The sequence below is a fragment of the Bombus huntii genome, chromosome 4, assembly GCF_024542735.1.
Source record: "Bombus huntii isolate Logan2020A chromosome 4, iyBomHunt1.1, whole genome shotgun sequence".
Lineage (NCBI taxonomy): Eukaryota > Metazoa > Arthropoda > Insecta > Hymenoptera > Apidae > Bombus > Bombus huntii.
In genome coordinates this window covers 10,482,757-10,501,539 of record NC_066241.1, presented here as the reverse complement: position 1 = coordinate 10,501,539, position 18,783 = coordinate 10,482,757, and the positions used below count along the sequence as shown (strand labels likewise).

At 29.1% G+C, this 18,783-nt stretch overlaps 4 protein-coding genes and 1 long non-coding RNA gene across 11 annotated transcripts in view; 3 read left to right on the top strand and 2 right to left on the bottom strand.

The window, feature by feature from the left end:
• The window catches only part of LOC126865070 (uncharacterized), a 102,388-nt gene extending 97,165 nt beyond the window's left edge, over positions 1-5,223 (bottom strand). The window contains exon 1 of one of the 2 annotated variants that reach the window (XR_007689433.1): positions 4,922-5,223. This is a non-coding gene — a long non-coding RNA (uncharacterized LOC126865070). Of the gene's footprint in view, positions 1-3,204; positions 3,482-4,921 lie in introns of those variants that run through there. The other variant, XR_007689432.1, reaches the window with a different exon arrangement.
• Positions 5,224-5,344: 121 nt separating this feature from the next.
• LOC126865065 (trichohyalin-like) lies at positions 5,345-9,298 on the top strand. 2 transcript variants are annotated; one of them, XM_050617145.1, is made up of 3 exons: positions 5,345-5,586; positions 5,859-7,115; positions 7,234-7,372. In XM_050617145.1, the coding sequence occupies exons 2-3, from the start codon at positions 5,890-5,892 to the stop codon at positions 7,235-7,237; spliced, it is 1,230 nt and encodes a 409-aa protein (XP_050473102.1). In that variant the 5' UTR covers positions 5,345-5,586; positions 5,859-5,889; the 3' UTR covers positions 7,238-7,372. The 2 variants fall into 2 exon arrangements, with proteins under 2 accessions (XP_050473102.1, XP_050473101.1); XM_050617144.1 differs by having other exon boundaries at positions 5,346-5,586; positions 5,859-9,298.
• Positions 9,298-13,160, top strand: LOC126865064 (WD repeat-containing protein 3). Of its 2 annotated transcripts, XM_050617141.1 has the most exons (14): positions 9,298-9,479; positions 9,556-9,765; positions 9,835-10,032; positions 10,113-10,277; positions 10,361-10,566; positions 10,661-10,796; positions 10,873-11,063; positions 11,134-11,329; positions 11,415-11,642; positions 11,724-11,993; positions 12,064-12,306; positions 12,387-12,550; positions 12,632-12,854; positions 12,931-13,160. In XM_050617141.1, the coding sequence occupies exons 1-14, from the start codon at positions 9,309-9,311 to the stop codon at positions 13,093-13,095; spliced, it is 2,766 nt and encodes a 921-aa protein (XP_050473098.1). In that variant the 5' UTR covers positions 9,298-9,308; the 3' UTR covers positions 13,096-13,160. The 2 variants fall into 2 exon arrangements, with proteins under 2 accessions (XP_050473098.1, XP_050473099.1); XM_050617142.1 differs by lacking the exon at positions 12,931-13,160 and having other exon boundaries at positions 12,621-12,774.
• A 98-nt stretch (positions 13,161-13,258) lies between these two features.
• Positions 13,259-15,725, bottom strand: LOC126865067 (KICSTOR subunit 2-like). Of its 4 annotated transcripts, XM_050617150.1 has the most exons (10): positions 15,462-15,725; positions 14,989-15,135; positions 14,753-14,904; positions 14,551-14,691; positions 14,320-14,473; positions 14,188-14,252; positions 14,059-14,124; positions 13,841-13,991; positions 13,622-13,732; positions 13,259-13,558 (listed from the first exon to the last, which is right to left on the bottom strand). In XM_050617150.1, the coding sequence occupies exons 1-10, from the start codon at positions 15,540-15,542 to the stop codon at positions 13,388-13,390; spliced, it is 1,239 nt and encodes a 412-aa protein (XP_050473107.1). In that variant the 5' UTR covers positions 15,543-15,725; the 3' UTR covers positions 13,259-13,387. The 4 variants fall into 4 exon arrangements, with proteins under 4 accessions (XP_050473107.1, XP_050473105.1, XP_050473104.1 ...); XM_050617148.1 differs by having other exon boundaries at positions 13,628-13,732; positions 14,059-14,252; positions 15,462-15,721; XM_050617147.1 differs by having other exon boundaries at positions 14,059-14,252; positions 15,462-15,720.
• Positions 15,726-16,009: 284 nt separating this feature from the next.
• On the top strand, positions 16,010-18,609 carry LOC126865069 (transmembrane protein 165). Its single transcript, XM_050617154.1, has 6 exons — positions 16,010-16,492; positions 16,569-16,770; positions 17,407-17,582; positions 17,710-17,892; positions 17,983-18,088; positions 18,234-18,609. The coding sequence occupies exons 1-6, from the start codon at positions 16,355-16,357 to the stop codon at positions 18,308-18,310; spliced, it is 882 nt and encodes a 293-aa protein (XP_050473111.1). The 5' UTR covers positions 16,010-16,354; the 3' UTR covers positions 18,311-18,609.
• Positions 18,610-18,783: the final 174 nt, after the last annotated feature.

Sequence of the window (18,783 nt, the reverse complement as noted above, 5' to 3'; positions counted from 1 at the left end):
GCCGGGAAAGAAGAAGCCGGCGGGTATAATGGATATCTTTATTATCGAATGGAGAAGGCAAAGCCGATGGCAGTCAGTCCAAAGTGGTCGTAGTATCGTCCCAACGACGACGTTCCGCTATGGCAGGCCAACAGAACTTCGGTCCAATTGGTCTACCCTCCCTCCCCGACATAAATATTGATGAAAACGATACATTTATACGCGAACGACAAGTCCGTCCGCGGAGAAAAAGCCGAGAGATTTATTGGGACGCGGCCTCGCGACGACAGCCATTTCTGCGCCGATCATACATCAAGCAGAGCCTCCAGGCCAATCTCCGATGGCGGAGAAGCCGATGCTCATGCGATTCCTGTTTCTAGACCGATCCACGTACGATTCGTTAGAGAGTGTCGTTTCGGGCAGATCTTTTAAATGCCCCCGCCAGACCAGATTCGATCGTTTATCGCTCTAACTTTCCTTTCTTCGGCATCGAGCTTTGTCCAACGATTCCCCGCTCCTACGAGCTTTGCTTTTTATCACGCGCTATATAACCCTCTTAACGGACTAATGTCCTGTTAAAAAGTTCCAACTTTCGGCCGATTATTAGCCGTGCTGTTTGTATTCAGCTTGAGAAGAAACAAACGGATTCCTTTGGTCAGCATTGTAAAGAAGTATATCGATGAAATGGTGAACCGAAAAGACAATAACATTATACTAATGCTGCTCTTAATAGAATCTATAACGATAACTAATTTTAGCTTCATGTATTGCTATTTATTGCGTTTACTCTATTGCGTTTTCTCAGTCATTTTTTGACTGTATCGTATTTTTCTAAAATTAAAAGATATCCCAAGCTTAAGAAAAATATAATGCCTTGTAACATTAAGTTTTACGTACTAGATCTAGAACCCTAAAACGTTAAGATCTTTTCAGTCTAGAATACTGCTAATTTTTTTTATGTCTTGACATTAAAACTGACTACAAGAAGTCAACTCAATAACCAAGAATTGATAGAAAATTAGTAAAAAGACTATTGAAACCTCTGGAAATATCTGTATATCAGTGAAAAAATTCGTTTCTAAATCTCTTACCTATTTGTCACGTTATTACCATGTATAAATTTTCAATCAACAAATAAATAACTATACCATCGATTGTTGTAAATAAAACGAAAAAGAACTACCAAATACAATCCGTAAAACATTGTATAAACGTTTAATTACGATGATTAGTTATATCGTGTTAAATATCTTCTAATTAAAAAGATATTCGATTAAGCTGATGCAATGATTATAAAAAAAGACAAAACAAGTTGCCGATTGTGTTTAGGAACGCTCCTTTTCCTTCACTTGCGAGCATGTTTTGTAAGCATCATTAGAACCGGTTCCCTCGAACACGTGGCGTCGAATGAAACGTGCCAGGGAATTATTTAAGGCCTTAGTCTTGCTAATTTAATAGCAAGGAGTACCGCAAAAAGAATATTTAGAAAGGAAGAACGGTGCGAGCAGGATCAACCACTACACGCGTTAAATTTGATTTACGCGCATCGATGATGTATCAGTTTCGTATCACGACTGATAATCGTCAAGGATGATTAAAATCTCTATATTTAAATATATCATTTTACAACTACGTATATCGTGTCTCTGTCGCGTTTGGAAGCTCAAATTTTTTAACAAACAAACACATTTGTGATTTTACTTTCTATGAAAATAAATACAAATATTATTTGCCAACCTACCATCGATCGAAATCATAAATCTTATGAACAATGGTGCAACGTAACAATTGTCTATTGAAAACGAAAAACATGGTACTATTAAATTGCAAGTTTTGTGAAAGAAAAGTAAACTAAAAACAAATTTTTCATCTAACTTGAAAGACTGACAATTTTTTAATTATTAATAACTTATAAATGTATTGATAATTTCAAAAAATTTTGTAATTTCCCTTCAGAAATCTCTTTCAATATTTATATTGTAACAACGTATACTTTTTATCAGATGTAGCATTAACGTATAATTTACAATACCAACGCCATTATACACGTACGTACATACATACATACATACATACATACACACACACATACGTATATTATAGATAAGTTTTGAACTACTGACGCGCCATCTCTCGTAAATATATCATTGATACCGATTACGATGCAACCGATCACCTCACCGAGAATGTTTTCTTACGTCGGGATCCCTGAACAAGCAAGGGACCAGCCCCCTTTATTGGATTTAGTCCCCTAATGATTTTGTCAAGCCAAGATGAAAAGAACCTGCCAACATTCCGCCGTGACTCGTTCTGCATTCGAATTTGGCGCTGTAACCACGCTTGGATAACCGGCGGGGATCCCGTCGTAAATTACGCTTCACGGATCGTAACCCATCACCTAATGCAATTATCCGCGAGAAATAGTTGACAGGGGAATAATTTTCTTAATGTCATTTAATTTCAATCTTGTATCACAATTTTTTATTCACCGCTACTCTTATGAATTACTTCCTATGATTTACAATTAATCATGCCATTTTTAACCTATTAACAAGGGAGACCGAGTTGACTCGTCATTCGAATCCAAATCTCTAGAAAATATCAACATTTTTATTGATAGGTCGTCGTATCATTTCTATCAAAGAAAAATTGTATCGTATTTATATTTGTAAAAATTAAAATCGATATGATTGAAATTAATTTATATTTAATATATTTTCTACGACTATTTAATTTTGTTACTTATATTAATTCTATCCACCCTATGATTATAGAAGTTACTGGTTAAGAAATGACCTGGTTAATAGGTTATGAGCTGTCATTTTTTCTACCTAAAAGTGATCAGAAAATACGCACACCTTAAATAAATTCTTTGAAAATAAATATTATTCTCTAGATTGTACAAAATAATTTTTTGTAAATTTTGACGATCATTTACAAAATTTTTACTCTGTAAGTTACATATTAAAAGATAAACATACTTTCTAAGAATAGCTGCACTTATGCTCAATTTGTAGCTAAACGAGGTAACTATGTTTATTTCAAAAGTAAGAGACACAATTTTTTATTGTTAAGAAAATGTAGATAAATATTAATCAAGACATAAAGGTTCAATTATTTCCTCAAATACCGCACGTTATCGTATAGTATATAGAGTATCGAACATTGGATCTCTCGCTATTACGCGAAACTAATAAATCTTTCTCGCGATAGATACATACGTACCGTTCCTTTCTTATACAGCTACGTTCCCTCGTTCCAGGAACGGAACCCTCGATCATACACCATTAATTATCAACACAATGCATGAGGATTAGGTTTTTCTGAAGCGTGGACCGCCGAAAACGAACGTGCTCCAGGCGCATCTCCGCACGTCACCGGACGTCAACTTTAAATGGAAATGTCTTAATTATCAGAGCACGTAGCGGCCAACAAAAACATTATCCGCTTCTGAATCGTCCCACCGCGACGCTATATGTATGTCCGTGATGGTAAAGTAAGATTCTCATATGAAGAGAGGACGTTCGAATACTGGTGACATTTATTGATAGAGCTGAACGAGCATTGGCAACAATACGCAACAATAGATGAAAGATTGAACGAAAAATTCTCGATCAGCGACAATTTAATCTAGCGATTTTTAACCTTTCTTATTACATGCCACTAACCTAACTAAATTACTAACTAAACTAATTGTTACAATTGTGCAGTACTCCAGAAAATATATTATGAATTATATTTGGTTCAAGACATCCACATTAGACAGTTAGTGTTTTGATTGTTGTCATTTCTTTATTTGACAATTTCTGAGAAAATAAGATCAATGGTCCTAACTAAATATGTACTTAGTTAGGTATTGCATGTCTTAAAAATTCTCACGGCACTCCTATGGTCCTCTCGCGGCACACTGATTGAAAATCGTTGATCTAACCCAAATTTAATCCTAATTGGTTAGTAAAGTACGTGTTTTTAAGCAAATTAATATTTTTGAGAATATTATTTAAAAAATGAAAACTCAATAGAAAATTACTTCACTCGCCAAATATTATGCAAAGCATTATGGTTTGAGCATTTTATATATTTTTTCATATATTTCATATGTGTGTTCTGTGCAATTTTGTACCTTCAAATTTCCTATAAATCTATAGAAATCCGCAGTCTACTTATTAATATTAAGTAAAGAAACAGACTCTAGGACATAATCATATTTTACTCAAATAAGAAATATTAATAGCTATTTTCACGTAATTGTATTTCACGATATAGAAATGGATATATACATAGATGCGAAAAAGAAACAAGTAATAAATGTATAGCAAATATATACGTGAAAAAGACAAATTCCAGTGAACTTAAATTTTGTATAAAATTTATAAACGTGAAAGAAACTAATGAATTATAAGAATAAAGAATTGCAATCTTCGTATTTTGGGGATTAATGGCCTCTAAGATAAATTTTAAAAATAACCTCTTTCAACTTCAATAGTAATTTTTAATTTCGTTTTTTCATAAATTTCATTAGGGAATCTCTATCCCCCAATTCCAATGTTCGTATAAAATATATTAATATATAAAACATATTAACAATATCGTATAAAATATATTTAAATATCGTTAAGCCGAATATACGTATGCAATATTAATTAAAACTATAAAACATTAATTCATCTAAATTATTAATAAATGTTCATAGATATGAAGTTCTACAATATTTATATGTAGATTGCGGATTTTTGTGCATTTATGTAGAATTTGAAAATGCAAAAATGCACAGAATGTATATAATATACAAGAGTATATGATATACATATATATAGTAGTATAGTATATGTAGTATAGTAGTAACTTCCATTTCTTTGTGTTCATAAAAATATAAATTCGCATAGAAATCCACAATCTACTTATAACATGTAAACTGAACATAACAAAAATATTTACTCACAAATCATTCTGGCAAATCTGATAACTACATAGCCTTAACAATATATAAAATATCACTTCTCACAAACTTAAATTCGACGAAAAATGCTTATACTCATTAATGTCTTTGCGGAAAACACTCGACAATTGCGAATATTCACGGAATTGAATTACGCAATTGAATTACACGACTGCATTATAATATCGAATACAATAGCGTCATATTTTCGACCGAACGCGCGAAACTAAAATAACTGATCTGCGCATACGCATTCCATTTCGATATCTTCCCTTTTTTAAATCATTTTTAGTGATTGGTCAATTCATTTCAATACTTATGCGATTTATACGGAAAACATTGGCTGCGTTTTCAGAACGACAAGAATTAGCCAATGGTTGTTTCTACTTTTTGCGCAAGTGCAGCTAGCGCAGTCAATGCGAATAAACCTAATGTCGACCGACGTGGATAGACGAACAGCAAGTAGCACGACGTGCAAATTAATTCCGTGCAGAGTTAAACAGTCAAATTTATGGCTACTGATCTGTTCTATCGACTATATCGCATTAACATGTGACACAGAGGAAAATGATAACGGTTGAAGTCTGCGACCTGCAGCAAAAATGAATATGTTCTAAACGCTTGCAGCATCATCTTTGAATCAGCTGTCATAAGCAGACGATGCACAGGTAAAGTTTATAGTTTGATACTTCAGTTCCTAATTTTAATATTCTTTATCAATAAAAATACAATTTTTAATTATTCTTATAGAAATTTTAACATAAATGCTATGTACCTCGATTCGATATCTTTTAAATAAATATTTTAAGTATTCTGAACATTATAAATGTCTCACATTATATACCATTTACATATCTTATCTACATATCAATGTAATTTTTAAATTTATTACAGATACATTTGTTTTTAGTCTAGTTTATTTGTTTCTTAAATATTTCAGTATCTGATGCCATTTATTGGATTGTAAGGTCATGGAATTGACTGAAACTAGTGTACAGATAAGAGATTGTTCCATTGACTTTATTCCTGTTTACATTAAACAAGAGAATGATGAACATGAGACGGATTTTAATGATATTGAAATAATTAATGCAGCACAAAATTTTTGTTCTATTGAAATTAAAGAAAGCAAAGGATGTGGTACAATTAATAACAATGAAGAATCAAATATAAACAACAAAAGCAGTATACAAAATACAAATAATTTAAATAATCCAAACTCAGCATTAAATATTACACAACAAAATGAAACCTGTAATATCAATGGTATTTTAAATAGTTCAGTGTATTTGCAAAATTTGGATTATGAAAATATAAATATAGAAATACAAAAACCAACGAATCAAATAGCTGAAGTTTTTATTAATCAAAATGAACAAATACAAACAACCAATTATAATGTTTCAACAGTTACAATACCAAGTGAACTATTAGGACTAAATCTTAATATAAAAAAGGAAAATGAATTAGATCAAGAAACAGTTTATAGTACAGAATGGTTGTGCAATGTAAATAATGAAACTGATCTTCGATTAAAAGTTTCAAAAAATACCAAGGATAGGATTCAAGAAGTTCCTACTGACATTGATGATACAATAACAATATTGAACAAACACAAAGATCAAACATTAGAGAATGTTAATAATATAAGAACCAAGGAAAGTAAACCTGAAAGACCTAAAAGACAATTGAAAATAAGATCAAACTCGTTACAAGATTATAAAGAAAAGTTACGAAGAAAGGCAGAGTGCATGAGAGAGAAAAGGAAAAAATTATATGAACAAGAAAGTGAAGAACAGCGGCAACAGAGATTAGCAAAGGAGGCAGCGAAAAGACGAGAAATGAGAATGTATTATGAAACACCAGAGCAAAGAAGAAAAAGATTAGATGCAGAAGCTGCAAGGAAAAGAGAATACAGGATGTACAATGAAACACCTGAAGACAGAAGAAAAAGGTTAGATCGTGAAGCAGAAAGAAGAAGAATGAAAAGGCTTTCGCTATATGCTAGTGAAACTCCTGAACAAAGAAGAGAGAGATTAAATAGAGAATCAGCGAAGAGAAGAGAGGCTCGACTTAATCAATATGCTAAAGAAACACAAGAAGAAAGAAAAGAAAGATTAAAGAGAGATGCTTTGAGAGTTAGAGAAATGAGATTTACTAGATCTGCTATTGAAACAGAAGAGGAGCGCAAACAAAGGTTAGTAAAAGATGCTCTTCGAAAAAGGGAGGTAAGAATGCATGGACGTCATTCGGTGAATAATAATTTCACTGAACTTCAAACGGTTCGCAATTTTGAAGAATTAAACAATGTGCAGATAAAGGAGAATCCTGATAATAAATTGGGAGGTCATTACTTGAGTAACTGGATGATGTGGTTCCAAAATTCATTAGTCCAACCTGTTCATGTTGAAGAACAAATCATCAAATCTCAATCAGAAAGTAATGGATAAAAAATTTGTATAATAAATTTTTACTACTGTATATATTCTCTTTAAACATCTATACATGAAACATAAATCTCAATCATGTAAGATGATTTGTACATATTATTTATACAATATTTATGCTTGAAATATAATAGCAAAATATAACATATTCTATGGCTGCATCAACATAATATTTAGAATATACAACATATATAAATAATGGTTCTTATATACTGTATAATTTTATTTTTAATATTTATATACTTTACAATCAAGTACGATTATGTTATCATATATTGTTAAGAATGTAAAAACTTGTTATTTACTATATTTATTAATGTAAGATAAAATTCAATGACTAATGAATACTATAAACATTTGAAACGTTTGAAACGTTTAATATCATTAAACTTTGTATCGTAAAAATTACAAAGTATATTCAAAAGTTTTACTATTTCAAGAGATGTACAAAATATGATAAAATTATTGCATTGTTATTCTATTATTTAATATAAATAACAAAAAAGAATTTATTAATGTATTAAAATTGTAAAGAATTAGAATGATACATTTGTGTGAGATAAAAGAAATACATACTTCTTAACAGTGCCTTTTTGTTCACTGTTCTACAAAAGCAATTTCTAATGTGATTCAAACAATTTATACATATGTATATATCATTTAATTATGAATGAATGATTCTGACGAAAATATGACTACTTCTTAAACTATACATACATTGTCATGCGACTTTCCTACAAGTTCCTTTATATGGAATAAAATAAGATAATATCGTTATCATAAAATTTTGTTTCATTAATAATCTTATTTTCCTTTTCTAATTTTCTTCTCTGTCTCTTATGTTTAAAATTTATTATTAATTAATGGTTGACCCAGCCAAATGGCTTCACCTAAATATCTGTCTTACTTATTACTGTATGAAAAAAGTTCTCAGGATAAAGTTACACTATTTCAAGGGTCACAAATAACAACAGAAATAGTTTTCTCTCATGATCATTTTTTTTACAAGGTTTGAAATCAATCAGTAATTCTTTAAATAAAAACATATATTTGTTTTTCGATATTCTTGCAGAGTATAGAAAGACAAATTTAACGACTTTCATTATCGTTCCCACCATTTAATCTTGAGATATTCGCATCAAAAATAGACATGTGTAATGTTTAATTGTTCAATAGACAAGTGGTAAAATTAAAAAATTCCAATTTCTCGGAATTTATTAATTTTTGCATGTTCAATTTATAACCCAAGGAATTAATTAATATTACTCTTATTGAAATATTCTTCCTACTTTCTTAGTTATAAGCAAATTTCAAAAATCGTCCAATCCAAGAACAACGATACGCTATAACCATCTAGCAGTGAAAAGGTGGAACTAATCTCTTTATGATGAAATTAAAAAATCAAATTTCTCTGTCTATAAGGCGAATCCATCACCTGTTCAGAAATTAAATTAATGTTTTAATTCTCAGAAATCATCTTTGTCTAATATTATTCCGACTATCTACATAATTAATTAATTACATGTAATTAGTGTAAAGTGCTCTATTTGAACATATTTTTTGCATCGTGACACCATCTACCAGCGAGTTAGTAATACTAACAAGACGTACATTTTTTAACTAGCAGATGGACCACGTAGTTTACGATCCTTGGCTGTATGTGATGCCATAAACGCCGTGGTCTATGCCGACTACATGAGCTTATAACCTATGTTATAAACTGAATATTTTTAGAACAATCAAAATTAAATTGATATTTTAAAAAATAAGTTTGGATTATTCGATAAACATTTTAATATAATATCATTGATCGTAAAATTTTTTAAAATAAATACTGTGCATTTACTATATAAAAAATAGATAAGAAAATAAGTGAATAAATATTGACATTTTTTCATAGTTAAATAAATAAAATTAATATATATTTGATATATAAATAAAAAATGGGTTTAACAAAACAATATTTGAGATATGTACCAGGTGGGAATTTAAATATAATTGTTAGTTCTTCCTGTAATGTTGTTTTTGTAACATTGCAAGAACAAGAAGGTAGATTTGTAGCAGTTGGAGCATGCGAACATGTTTTTATATGGGATTTACGCCTTGGAGAAAAGGTAGATTGTAAATCATTTTTAATTTATGTTCTTACAATAGATCATATTATAATTGTCGAAATTTCTGATATTTTAGGTTCAGGTATTATCAGGTGAAAAAGTAAATGTAACATACTTAGCTGCATCTCCTAATAAGCAACATCTAGCAGTTGGTTATGCAGATGGTACTATAAAAACATTTGACTTAAAAACAGGAGAAAATACAAGTATATTTGTTGGTCATAGATCTGAAATTACAACTTTGATATATGATAGAGGAGGACATAGATTAGCATCAGGTTCAAAGGTAAAATAATTTAGTAGAAGAAGCAGAGCATAAAAGTGCATGAAATAATTTTCAATTACATGTTTTCAGGATACAGATATTATTCTTTGGGATATTGTAGCTGAGACTGGTATATGTAGATTAACTGGACATAAAGGTGTAATAACAAATTTAGCATTCATGAAAGATCACAATATTATTATTAGTAGTAGTAAAGATACATTTGTCAAATTTTGGGATTTAGATACTGAACATAATTTTAGAACTCTTGTTGGTCATAGAACAGAAGTAAATATAATTTTAAATATATATAATGACGGTTAATTTAGTTACATATTATATTGATAACAATACTTCTATCATTTAAGGTTTGGGGTTTAGTTTTAATTAAAGATGATCAATATTTAATAACTGGTTGCAATGATAATGAACTACGTATATGGCAAATATCTTTCACTGAAAGTGAAGCTGTAGACTTTGATGTTAATTTACATGACTTAACTCTCACTGATGATGCTGAAATCAGCAATGTGGTATATTGTCTTTTGATTTAATAAATATTTATATTTAGAATATATTTATTAGATTAGTATTTAATGAAAATATATTGTATTAGAAACATCCTTTAAAATGCGAAAAAGTTGGAAGTATACTAAGAAGTGGTCATGGAAGAGTTGCGTCTCTCAATGTTGATGCTACTCATACAGTTATTGGATGTCATGGTTTGGACAATACCGTAGAATTATTTCAATTATTACCTGACACTAAAATAAAAGATAACATTCTTAAACGATTACGAAAGGAAAGGAAGAAAGCAGAGAAGTATGCAAAGACATTTTTGTAGTATATTTGTAAAAACAAATGTTTTTTAAATATACAAATATCTTTTTATGTGACATTTTTATTTTTTTAATAGAAGTGAAAAAAGTGTAGAAACAAATTTCTCAGGAACACCAACTATAAAGGATGAACTCATACGCCTACCTTTTATCAAAGTATCTGCTAAAGCTAAAGGATTAAGTATAGTTATGGGTAGAAGCGGTGAACTTAGAGTAAGTTACTATAAAAATCATCTTCTAAAATAATTAAAAGTACTATCCAATCAATTTTTACATGTCATTATTTTAGGTATGTGTAGGATTAAATAATAATTCCATTGAATTATATTCCTTATTCACACAAGAAAAAAATGCTGAAGTGAAACATTTAAGATCAATAACAAATCATGGTCATCGCTCAGAGGTCCGTGCTGTTTGTTTTAGTTCTGATAATTTAGCTTTTGCAACAGCAGCTGGTGATTCTGTGAAATTATGGAATAGGTATGGAAATAAAATTGACATAAACTTGTAAAATGATTTAGCAATTTCATAATAATTTTTATGATTCTAGACCAACACTGGCGTGTTTAAGGACTGTACAATGTAATTATGCTTTAACAGCAACATTTGTACCAGGAGACAGACATTTAATTATAGGTTTAAAAGATGGTAAAATGCTAATTATTGATATCGCTTCGGGCGACATTTTAGAGGAAATTCCTGCACATTCTAAAGAACTTTGGAGTGTTACATTATTTCCTGATAAGGTAACTTAATAATGTTCTTCATTATTTATAGTAACTTCATAATGGTATATAATTTCATGATTATTTTATATATATATATTTATAGAAAGGAGTAGCTAGTGGTGGCGGAGATCAGACAGTAAAATTTTGGAATTTTGAACTTATTCAAGATCCTGATAGAGAAATAAAAGCGAAAGTTTTATCTGTTTTGCACTTAAAAACTTTAAAATTGGAAGATAGTGTATTATGTGTAAGAATAAGTCCCAATAGCAGATTTGTCGCAGTCGCATTACTTGATTCTACTGTAAAAGTCTTTTTCCTTGATACATTTAAGGTAATTACATGAAAATATGCATATAATTTCTACAGTATTAAACAATGTGTGATATATCTAAAAACTTTGATGTCATTTTAGTTTTTCATTTCCCTTTATGGGCATAAATTACCAGTTTTGTGTATGGATATATCAAGTGATTCAACACTTATTGCTACTGGTTCTGCTGACCGAAATATAAAAATTTGGGGTTTAGATTTTGGAGATTGCCATAAATCGATATTCGCTCATGATGACTCTGTATCAGGACTTTCATTCGTACCTAATACACATTATATTTTTACTTGTGGGAAGGATGGGAAAGTAAAACAATGGGATGCTGACAATTTTCAAAAAATTGTGACATTACAAGTAAATCTTTTTTTAAAATATTTAGAAATTGTATGCTAACAATTACAACATTAGACATTTTTCTACTTAGGGGCATGCAGGTACAGCATGGAACTGTGCTGTTTCACCAAATGGACTTTATGTTATTTCTTGTGGATCTGATAGAGTAGTTAGGCTATATGAACGGACTTCAGAACCTTTAGTTCTCCAAGATGAAGAAGAAGAAGAACGAGAACGTCAAGAAAATGAATTAGCTACTGGAGAAACTACTCTTGTCCCAGGACAAAAACAACAATCTCTACCTTCAAGAAAAACAGTATCCAGTGAAAAGGGGGTAAATGTCAATAAATAAATTGAACATAAAAATTAATTCATTTAGGACATCATGTATGATTCAATTTATATAATGTTTAGGCTGAATTGATATTAGAATGTTTAAATGTATCTAAAGAATACAATGAGCAATTATCGCAAGCAACAGCAGATAAACCACCTGCTATTCCTTTACAAATGCAGGCTTATAATTGTACAAATACAAAAGATTATTTATTAGAAATAATTAAACGAATTAGAGGAAGGTAAGAAATCTATATACAATGTGTATATATGTAGTATAAATATGATAAAAATAAAATACACATAATAAAGTAATTTTACAGTGATTTAGAAGAGACATTACTATTGTTACCATACTCAGCTGCTTGTGAAATTCTTAAAATGCTTCCTACATTATTACAATCAGATTATCACACGGAATTAATTACAAGACTAGCGTTATGTTTAGTTCAAGCTCACCATGGTCCAATTATAGCTACTCAAGAACTTTTACCTATCATAGAAACTGTGAAAACACTTGCGATTAAAAAAGTTTCTGAACTAAGGGTAAGAGCATTTTTATTTTATAAATTTTATTTAAGTAATTATCTAAAGAATATAAATTCAAAATTAATTCCTCTAGGATACAATTGGATTTAACTTGTATGGAATGATGCATATGCAACGAGTTATTGAAGAGAAAGAGGGAATACAGCTTTTTATAGATGCAACCCAAAGTAATAAACGTAAAAATAAAATTAGAAAAAATAAAGAAAAGGCATTAAAAAGAGCAATTATGTCGTTATGAAACGTTACTTAATTGCGATTAAAATATTTTGTAAATACTTTTTTAATAAATATTAAAATAATATATTTAACTGCGTTTATTATCACTACAATATTATTTTTAAGATAATACTTAACTAAAAATAAATTATAAGTTTTACTTCAGAAATAAATAATATAGTACATAACCGAGCAATAAAAATTTTATTAACATACAACATGTTCCATGTTATTATTTAAATAACTTTTGATTCTTTTTCTTCTTATAATCTTTGGTGGTATTTTAACATTTTTATACGTATATATGTGATTCCTCATTTTGATAATTTTAACGACTCATATATTTTATTACACCTAATTTGCACACATAAGTCTGTCATAAATGATGCTATGTGAGCTTCTTTGTCTTTTTGTTTACCATTTTCAGATACAGTGACTAAAGTCATTCTAGGATCGGTATTGTACATGGCATATGTACATATATCCTAAAAGAAAATCAATTTGTATTAAAATATAAAATTTATCAAAAAGCGCTTCTATTAACATACTTTTACATTTTTATAATATATAATCTTATCCATAGCAAGAAGTTCCGTATGTCGTTCTTTAATTCGTTTTTGTATGTTATCTAAGTGAATTGATGGCTTTTGTACAAATACCTAAAAGGTAATATTTTTTTTAGAAAACAAAATTTAGTGAATATTAATACTGCTACAACGTATTACATTTATCTTTTTGCCAATCATTTATAATTTATATAGACTCACGCTAGGACAACTAAGAACAACAGGGAATTGCTCAGAAGTATTTGGTTCTCTACGTGGATGTCTGTAACCCAGACCTGCATCTTCTACTCCCCTAGAGTCAAATATTATTAAGACCGCGAGGACGTCGTGTTTACGTTGAAAGCTTTGTATTCTAAAATAAAAATGTATATCAATACTCATTCAATAACTTTTAATTGAAATAATTAAAAACGTTTTACTTATGGTAGTAGTCCACATTTTGCTTGCTCATGATACTTCTCATTTCTCCTGGACTAGCCTGCTGACTTAAAGTAGTATGAAAATATAAAGAGCACTTAGCTAATATGCTACTACGTAGTTTCACTAACCATTGATACAATGCTGGTTGTTGATTTGCTTTTAAAAATGAGGCACTGAAACCCAGTTTCCATGACTAAAAATATGTTAATTAATTAAAAATATTTATCTTTTTCCTTCGTTATCTTATCTATATCACTTACCTCTTTACTTTGTAAAGTTCTCTCCCAAGCTGACATTCGTGTCTGTGCACCATACAGAGCCATTAATGTTGATAAAAATCTCCAATGTTGAAGTTCAACTTGTGCCTTTGTTAATTGCACTAATATTTCGCACTCTAAACTAATCAAAGCATGTCTTAATTTCAAGAAGAATAAATAATAACCACAATTTCCAGTTTTTAATTCTAATATTTTATTTTGATTTGTACTTACGTTAAACTTGCTTTAATAGCAGTTAGTGCTAGATGCGAACAAGACAAGGAATGAATTTCTACTATTCCTTCAATGCATTGTAATAATTCCTGATATTTCATAGTCTTGCTATTGATACTCATATTGTACATTTTTTCATAACTGTAATAGAATAATATTATATGAGATATTTAACTACAAATTAAAGTAACAATATACTAACAAATCTATCAGTTGTATTTTCGCAGTAATATATTGACACAGTTGATTAGAAACCTCAGCAACTGTTGCACCAATTGAATTGGTTCCTCTAGTCATTTCCTCTACCCTTTTTAGATCAGATTTCAAAGATTCGTATACTGTTCTTAATGAGTTCTAGAGAAACACGTAATAATAGATATTAATTAAATGTTATTATTTATTTTTATATTATATTAAAATAAACATTAACATATTTACATCTTTCCGCAAAAATCCTTTATTTTTAGTATGAAGGAAACCTAGATCTGCATATGAATGTTCTGCTACTGCTATTTGTGGTAAATGCATAAGTAACATTCCCCATGGGCCCATTTGTGTTTGACGACATGATCCACGTTCCTTTTCCTGGAATTAATGATTAAATATGCATTTCTAAATTATTAGAAGATAGTAATTAGTTCTCAATTTAAAATTTTCTTAAGAATTAAATAAAAAATGTTGAATTTATATATCTAAATTTGTAGAATATTATCACAATTTCATTTATGGATTTGTATATTTCATCTTTCATATTCTGCAGTAATGTATGTTATGTTAATGTATGGAAACGTTAACACTAAAGTTTGTAAAAGCTATACATATTATAAATATACATTCAATTGTATTAAATCAGCCAGATTTTTATTTTACGTTACTAGTAAATTTGTATATACTTTATAGTAATTACTTACAACTAATTCTTTAGCTTTGTCAGTACACAATTGAGCAACTTGAGCAAAAAACGTATTAAGAAATTCTTCTTCGTGATCCATTTCTTATCTGTTTTTATTATGATCACAACAAAATAACTTATGTTTATTTTCATTACTCATATTTCTAGAGGTTATGAAATCTTAAAATAGTGTACATTACACTAAACTGTCATTTCAATATGCACTGATTTATGATTGTGGTGACCTCTGAGTTGCACATGTATTTCTCAAATAAGCTGAATTCGCGCCAAAAATAAACCATTTAAATGGTCTTAAGAAGACAGGATGACATTATATTCAACAAAACATTAAGCCTATGTTTATGTAATATAAATTTCAAAATGCACTTTAAATATTTGTGACAACTAAACAACTATTCTTGTCTTAAATCATATATGTATGTGCATACATTGTTAAATTTAATATTTATTCATTTCTATAGAACCATTCCCTCTTTCTAACTTCATTTGTTGTTCAGCGACATCTGTCAGATTAATGTTTTCTAGGTGTATAATTCTAATGTTCAAGTCCTACAAATACATATATGTTTCATGAAATAAATAGTAGTTTGAAAATTGTAACTCAAACTTTTGAGAATTTAATATGTTTAAATATTAATTCTTATAAAATACATGAGATACATAGTATATTTGTATCAAATATTTTCATTTGATGAGTGATCAATTTTCGAAACATTAAATATCCGTCACGAATATTGTGTAAATTTCACAATATAGAATCTGCAACGTGAAACATTAGATAATATAAGTATCCGTACTTCACCGTGCGTATGTTCCATGTACTGATAACGTGTTCAACACTAAAAAAGTTGAAGTTAAAACTCCTAGTATTATTATTATAAATTAAAAACAATGGGCTTTATTCGATCTCTATCAACAAGCGAGTATTTTTTATATATATGTGTAATAAACTGTTTTTTTTTATCTACAGTATTAAGTGAAAGTGAACCTATATATGATAGTAGATTTCAAATGATAATGACGTCTATGGTAAATATTTATAATTCAATTTATCTGTATTAAATAATATGAACTTACACGTATTAATGTTTCTAATAAATACTAGAGACCTGAAGATGCAATGTCACCACAAACCAAGGATAACCTTGGTTTTATACATGCATTTATAGCTTCTTTGTCTGTCATCGTTGTTTCTGAATTGGGCGACAAAACTTTCTTTATCGCTGCTATTATGGCAATGAAACATCCAAGATTGACAGTTTTTATAGGAGCAATTAGTGCACTGGCTTTGATGACTCTCCTTTCAGGTATTGTTATATGTAAAAGTTTGATTAGACAACTTTTTCTATTATCCAATAATATCTAGGACCTATTCTAAATATGAGTGTGGCATTTGAAAATTGTTACAAAAATTCATATAACTAAATATTCCATGTAATTTTATCTATGATATATAATGAAGTTTGCATTCTGTTATCCGATATCTGATTACCTGTATAAAAGATACCCAAAACATTTTTACATTTTAGCACATGATTACACAGTATGTTTTGATAATCTTGTTACTTCTCTTGTAACTTTAAGTATTATATGGATTTGTAATAAACCCAATTCAATCCTGAACTTAAGTATTTTAATATTATTAATAGGTTTTATCTAGATTACAGATTTTATTTATTTTCCAAGTAAAGAGACAAGAAATTCAAATTCAAAGAGCAAATAGATTTTACAATAAGATTTCCATACTCAATCTACGAATTTTAACATTTTTTACATATTTGATTGGAATGTGGTAGAACACCATAATATAAAAGCTATATACAGTATAACACATTTACTAGAATTGTTTTTAGTAGTATATTCAACAATATTATGGTATTTATAAAATAATCAAAACATTATATGTATATTATATAATAGTTGTCTTTCTTTCTGATCTTCAGTCATTTTTGGATATGCTGCAACCATAATTCCTAGTGTTTATACATACTACATTTCTACTGCTCTTTTTGCTTTATTTGGTTTGAAAATGCTACGGGATGGTTATAAGATGTCTGCAACTGAGGCACAAGAAGAATTAGAAGAAGTGCAATCTGATTTAAGGAAACGAGAAGATGAGGTATCAATATTAAAAATATAAATAGTTATAAGCAATTTTCATTAGATTTTATAGAATAATTGTTTTGAAACTATTCCTTTAACGTTTTTGCAGGAATTAAATAATTTTTAAATATCATCACTTTCAGTATGAAAAGGAAACTGCAAGCACTTTAGTACAAGATCCAGAAACTGGTGTTATAAGAAAAGCAACAAAAATTAGTGCACTGATGCTCCTCTCTAGGATATTCCTTCAAGCATTTACATTAACATTTCTTGCAGAATGGGGTGATCGCTCACAGCTTACAACTATTATACTTGCAGCAAGAGAGGTGACATTTATATTTAATATTTGGCTTTATAACATGTATAGAACAATGTTGAACCCTAATTATAAAGAAAGAAAAATTTATTATTTCTAGAATGTTTATGGAGTTGTAATAGGTGGAATATTAGGACATTCATTTTGTACAGGATTAGCAGTATTAGGGGGGAGGATGATAGCTCAGAGAATTTCAGTACGAACAGGTAAAGTATACTTTTCTATATTAAAAAATAGATAATATTTCTACTTGTATAGGTTATATATGTATATGTAAATCACTAAATATTAATGATACTGTAATAGAATTTAAAAGGAATAACAAATTGGGACTATTTTTATTATTTATAGTGACCATAATTGGTGGATTGGTATTTCTACTATTTGCTTTAACAGCACTTTTTATCACACCTACGGAAGATGTATGAAAACAGTATACAGTGTTTATATACCTATATGTCATAAAATATATTTTGCTATGAGATAATGTACATATTTTCCATATTTGTGTACAGATTGTGTGATGAGATAGTAAAAATCATAATATACACTACATTTTTACCTAAAAAGTACTTATGTATATAATTTGTACATTATGCTTGAAATTATATTGATATAAATAATTACTCATGTGAATAAAATTGTTGTAAGATTAAATGATACGACATATCAAGCACTAAACAACGGTGTATAGTGTAAAAATAATAAGTAGAATTATTATAAGCTATTTTATTGAATACTTTAAGTTAGAATATATACACACTCTACTTACACTACATAAATTCTTCCAGAAATTTTTGTAGATATATTAAGTTACTATTATTTTATAATAATTATTATTATCATTATTTCGCTAATACTATGTTCTTTTATTATGAAAAATTAACGTATTAAATCTACA